The following is a 6000-nucleotide window of genomic DNA, read 5'->3' on the forward strand; positions in this document are numbered from 1 at the left end:
ATCTAAGCATCTTCTAGCATCAAACAAGGGGATGCCTGTGGGAATATAGAAGCATCGTGCTTCTTTAAAGTTTATTTCATTTTATTTATGTATTTATTTTTATTGCTACTATAGGTCTTTGAATTAGACAAGATTTTAAATGTCTATATAAATATATATATAAATATTCAACCCTGTACACCAGCTGAAGATACATTTACAGAATTAATAAAGAAATAAAAACTGACAAACTGAATTTTGTGGTCACCTTCTTTTTTCTTTTTTTACTTGCTGTTCTCAGTTGCAATATATTGCATTAAAAGAATAGTTCACCCATTAAATTTTACTCAACCTCAGGCCATCCAAGATGAGTTTGTTTCTTCATCTGAACAGATTTGAAGAAATGGAGCATTGCATCAATTGCTTACCAGTGGATCCTCTGCTGTGAATGGGTGCTGTCAAGAATGAGAGTCCAAACTGCTGAATACTTGTTTTCTCTTATTTTTTTTTTTTTTAGTTTTTTATATATATATATATATATATAATCCTGAAGCCCTTTTAAGTGAAGCAACTTGACATAAACATGTAAGCATGCTTAAATCTAACACAAAGCCTAACAGCAGCTTTATTGCACACCAACCTCACACAGACACAGACCACCCAACTCTAATAATGACATCTAAATACAATGTGATGATCCCGACACCTCTAAATAACACCCACCTTTCAAATACTTTTCCTTCTTGGCACAATTTAGTACACATTCCCACAGCTCCCGTCCTTGTGGAGAGGATCTGTAGGCTGACAAATCCATCATTATATTAACAATAAACTCTCACTTCTGGTCAAAATTCCAGTTCATAATCCATTATTACAATGAAAAAGTCCAAGTCCAAAATCCACCCACTGTCTAGAACTATGCATTTCTAATAGTCTTTGTCTATATCTGTGTGTGTTTCTCTCCTGATTCAGATTAAATTTCTTTTTCCACTGGAAAAATGAATATTATGGATAGAGGACTTATAGTTTAGCTGGAAGCAACAGCTATTAAAAATGTCTTGATGGATATGTTTCTTATAAAGACAGCCTTTCGCTTCATGAGATGTTAATTGATGGACTGGAGTGGTGTGAAATTAATTACTTGTGGATTATTGAGTTTTTAACAGCTGTTTGGACCCTCATTCTGACGGCACCCATTCACTGCAAAGGATCCACTGGCAAGCAAATTATGTAATGATACATTTTTCCAAATTAATCTCCCTGGTTATAATATAGGGATATATAAAAAATGCTGATTATACAAACTACAAAGAACAAAGTCAACAAAATAAAATAAGAAAACATTTTTTTTTCTTTATTAGGTTTTTTTATGTAGTATATACAATTTTATCAAGCCTGCTGATAAGAAAATAAAAAAACATGAACACATTTTACATCACATTTTATCACAATATATATCGCATTTCTTTAAATGAAATATATGTATAGCCTATGTACATTAAGTAAAAATATACACTCCTTAAAAATTCCAAATACAAAATATTTACATTTATTTATTTTAAATATTAAATATTCTCATATTTTGCACAGCATTTCAGTGGTTCTCATTTGAAAGCGCGTACTTTAGTTCAGCATAATGGAATGGAATGTTATTAAACCGTTTAAGAGTTAACAGAGTAGCGCACTGAAATTCGTCTTCTATGACAACACAGAAACACACTTCATTAATGACATCCGCACTCCTCCACGATCATGTCCTCGTGGTGGCGCATGACCAAACCATCGCCTTCATAGTACAGCATGGAGAGCGAGCTGAGGCGCGTCGGGACACATGATGGACAGGTAACGCGCTCCGGATGGTAAAGCTTCAACAAACTCTGGAAAAAGAAAGAAAGCAACGTTTTAGCACCCATTTAGTACCACTAACATACATATATATAATAATTTTTTTTTTTACATTGAATTTAGTATTGTTAAGTAGTATCTCACCTGCATATAAGCATGGTTTGTTGGGTTGAAAGACTCATCCAATGGACTTGGACATTCTCCTTCACAGCGGTACGCATTATAACGCTTAGGGTGCACGATCCATTCATCCCATCCAATCTGATCAAAATCCACCCACATATCAACTCGACGACAAAGTGATCCTTGATGTTGCTCTCGAGGCGATACAACTCCCGTCGCGTTTCTATCATCTGTAGCGCGCATCCTTTCGACCCGGTTCCTTTTGTGGCGACGAGCTTGAGCTGTGTCTGCTGCCCGGTTCAGGACGACATATTTGGAGCGGGCCACTGTATTGATCAAGCTGGAGGCACGCTGCTGGCCACTGTGGGAAAGTTTGTTTCGGTAGAACACTACAATCATAACTCGTTCTGCTGTGGGATGCTGGATTTTTGTTCGCCAGCTGCGTGTAAAAGGTTCAGGTAAGTCTTCCCCGCTCCCGGTGTCCTCTCCGGCGTCAGGTGTCGGGATCTGTTCAGGTGCCTCGGTCCTCTGATTCAACCACTGCTCGAGTAACTCCGTGACATTGAAAACTCTCCAGGATGATGTTGAACTGCCGGGCACTGACCTGATGCTGCCTATAAAAAGTCGCTTATGGTGACAAAACTCACAATCCTGTGTATGTAAGTGGAAGATGTCCACAATAACGCGTCTGGACGCAGAAAACGCTGGCAGATGGATGCGGAGCTCTGAAAGTTGAATGCTGTCTCTCGCTGAGAGGGAAGACATGTCGAAAGTGACCGACCATCGCTCACCAGTTTGATGACAGTCTGGAAAATAAACAGAAAATATTTGAGTCACCTCTGTAGCTACACAGGATCAAATAAATTACTTAGCAGCATATAAATTAATTGAGCATTCACACAAAAGATAATTTCTTGCTTTCAAAGGTTGACGATGCACAATTAAATGCTCCCAACTATTTTAAGAATTAGGCTGCATGGCACAATTAAAAAACAATAAGCCCTGGAACACTGAAAGTAGGGGAGAGCGGGGTCGAAAGTAACGTGGGACGAAAGTAACAAAGCGATTTTCTCCGAGCCTCTTTCTGTATTTGCATTCCCAGCTACGACACCATGTTCAGCATGCAATCCTTGACGGAGCTGAGAAATATCATGTGATTTCCTCATCGTTTCCGGAAGTTAGGTCCGTAAAACTGTTTTCGAGTACAAAAAGTAAATTATTGAAGCAGTAATTTTTTTTTTATTAGTCATGTTGTTTTTCTTGTTTCATGTGTCACAGTAATGATCAATCTTCAGGTTATTTAGTGCTTTAACACATCCTAAAGTTTGCATTTTCAATTTTTTTATATATAAAATTAAATCGAGTTTAAATGTCAGGAGTTCCTGTCGGGACGAAAGTAACAATTGTTACTTTTGTCCCGCTACAGTCACAAAAAGTATTTATCTTTTTCCAGTGCAAGCTATACTGTGAATTTTTGTGTCTTGCATTATTTCTTACAAATGTTTATGTCATATTATACCAAAAGAATATGTCTGAGTGAGGGTCAGAAAGACAGACAGAGGTCTGGTTTTATCCAGATGTTTTTGAGAGGGCGTTTCTGGACATAGAGGAACATCTCTCTCTGGGCAGCTGCTACATCACATTTATATTTAGGTTTTAGCCATATCTTAGCCTTTACACCTCCACCTATGAATTTGCAGTGTTTCCAGACGTTTTAATGCACATTTTTCAATTTATACATAAAAACAACTGGATGGAAACATGTAACAGGCCTACTGTTACATTATGTTTAGAGGTTTTTTTATTATTATGCTAATGTGATCAAATATTTATATTGTGCATTCTGTAGAAAAAAAGTTTTATAAAAATACATTGAAATTGACAATAAAAAATACAGTCAGGTTTTAAGACATCTGATGAAACTTAAATTTAAAATAAAAATATGAAAATGTAATTTAATCATTTTTTGCAAAGATAAATGATTAAATATGTTTGCAGTTACATATTAACAAGGTCACAATCAGGTATACTTAAGAAAAATAAGACTAACAGAAAAAAATCTAGCTTATATTGTTGTGTTACTTTCGTCCCAACCGATGGGGTCGAAAGTAACAATGTGCAACTTATGTTCAAAGTGAAATTATACTGAAGTCTTTCTACATTTCTACAAACTACCACCTGGTATTGTTAGACCACACTTACGAGTTACTGACCACAGCAGAAATATATCTCTGTATACAACATTATCTTTTCCAATTATGTTTTTCTGAAAAATGGTACTTTCGCCCCTGCTCTCCCCTATTTTCACATGATAGAAGCAATCAGATGAACGTTACAGTTCGACTGAAACAATTTTTAATAGAGATTATGAATTCAAAAACACAATAGGCTATTAACATATTAATTAAGTGACATTTTCTGAAAAGAAAAAAAAATATTATCTTCCTTAAAAAAATTCAGACTTGATCATTGCATCGATTTGCTTCTAGTAGCGTGCATGTCCTCTAAGTCATTGACAAAATTTCAAATAAATAATATAGTCTAATAAATTATATTTTCATTTTACAAAATAAGCCTAAATGTATAATGTCTAACTTTTGAATTGTGCCAGCATAACTTTACATTTTCTCAATTAGCCTATACTGTAGGCTAATAAAGTTTTACTATACTTTCCATTAACTTTAGTAGCGCGACAACAGTTTCTGTCAGCGCGGCCAAATGTCAACACTGTCAGGAAGGACGAGCTGCTTGACAAGCGATGTGTATTGAACCTCGCGTTCAAACAGACGTCTGAAGGGCTAATACACACACCCGTGTACATAAAACAGCCGGCTCTTTAAAGTTGAATAAGCATTGTGACACTACTGAGTTGTAAAATCTAAGGGTCAGATAGCGCGAGAGCGACGGACCTGATAATGAGCCCAGTCCTACCCCAGATGATGTAGCTTTTACTCCCTTTAAAAAAAATGCGCTTTTATTAAGTAAACCTAAGATATTTACATGCTAGTTACTAACAAAAAATCTTGCTTGCTTGTATTCGGACATATAGGCTATTCTTGACAAATTACAAACTTACCTATAGGATTGGTAGGCGGGTGCAATACCATGGTACTTTGGTAGGCCTAATTGTATGTATAGGCTACTGATAGAATGTACCTTGAATGCAATCTAAGTCGCTTTGAATAAAATAGTCTGCCAAATACATACAAAAATGTAGGCTAATGTTAAACAAACTATGGTACTGATGAATGATTAGTTATTTCATGTGCCATTTGCATGCATTAAAAAGTAAAGACTGCTTCCAAGATAGCACATGTCTAAATTGCATGGTTGTATCGAGTAAAGTTTGCATACAAATAGGCTATTATTTAGGCAGGTTAAAGAAAAATGCGTGTTGTAGTGCGTGTTATACCTTGTGCAATCAGGCTTAGGACGAAGTCAGACTGATGAAGAGTTGGGTTGTCGACACTGGCTGGAGTAGTTGCCATCGTACCGCTGAAGTCTCTGTATAACTGCATCATGTACAGCGGGTAATTTGGATACGACTGGAGACTTAAGTCGGAATATGAACCTATGAAAACTTCACGATGTTCTCCCGTGAGTGCGCCGTCATTATCGATCTTTCCGCATCCAGCGTGCATCAAGGAAACCACCAAGACAGCGAGCAATATGATTGGCTGGGTTTCCATTGCGAATCAATAAAGTTTTCAATTGTGAACCGATCGATCGCGTCCGATTCCTCCTCCTGGCTCGTCTGAGGTCCGAGTGATCGAGGTGTCCGAGCTGTGGACAGTGCTTTTAAAGTGTGCAGCTGGCCCCTGATGACCCCTGTCATCCTGTGGTCTCCGCGGAATCCCTCTGATCCAGGAGGCACATCAGAGGAGAGCAGAGCTGTCAAGTTCACTGCTTCTCGAAACTGTGCAGACACAGGCAGTGACAGTTTATGTGCGCGAGGCGCGACACTCTCGTGCTCTTTAACGTGCCAGCGACATCCTTTGATTTTGGGCCACCCAAAGTTAAACGATCATGTTCATTCAAATTTTTATATGAATT

The 6000-nt window shown here is 37.4% G+C and overlaps 1 protein-coding gene across 1 annotated transcript; it reads right to left on the bottom strand.

Moving 5' to 3' along the window:
* Window positions 1–1567: 1567 nt before the first annotated feature.
* On the bottom strand, window positions 1568–6000 carry spaw (southpaw). The gene is made up of 3 exons (XM_026260021.1): window positions 5360–6000; window positions 1969–2753; window positions 1568–1856 (listed from the first exon to the last, which is right to left on the bottom strand). The coding sequence occupies exons 1-3, from the start codon at window positions 5634–5636 to the stop codon at window positions 1704–1706; spliced, it is 1215 nt and encodes a 404-aa protein (XP_026115806.1). The 5' UTR covers window positions 5637–6000; the 3' UTR covers window positions 1568–1703.

The sequence above is a fragment of the Carassius auratus genome, unplaced genomic scaffold, assembly GCF_003368295.1.
Source record: "Carassius auratus strain Wakin unplaced genomic scaffold, ASM336829v1 scaf_tig00215316, whole genome shotgun sequence".
Taxonomy (NCBI): domain Eukaryota; kingdom Metazoa; phylum Chordata; class Actinopteri; order Cypriniformes; family Cyprinidae; genus Carassius; species Carassius auratus.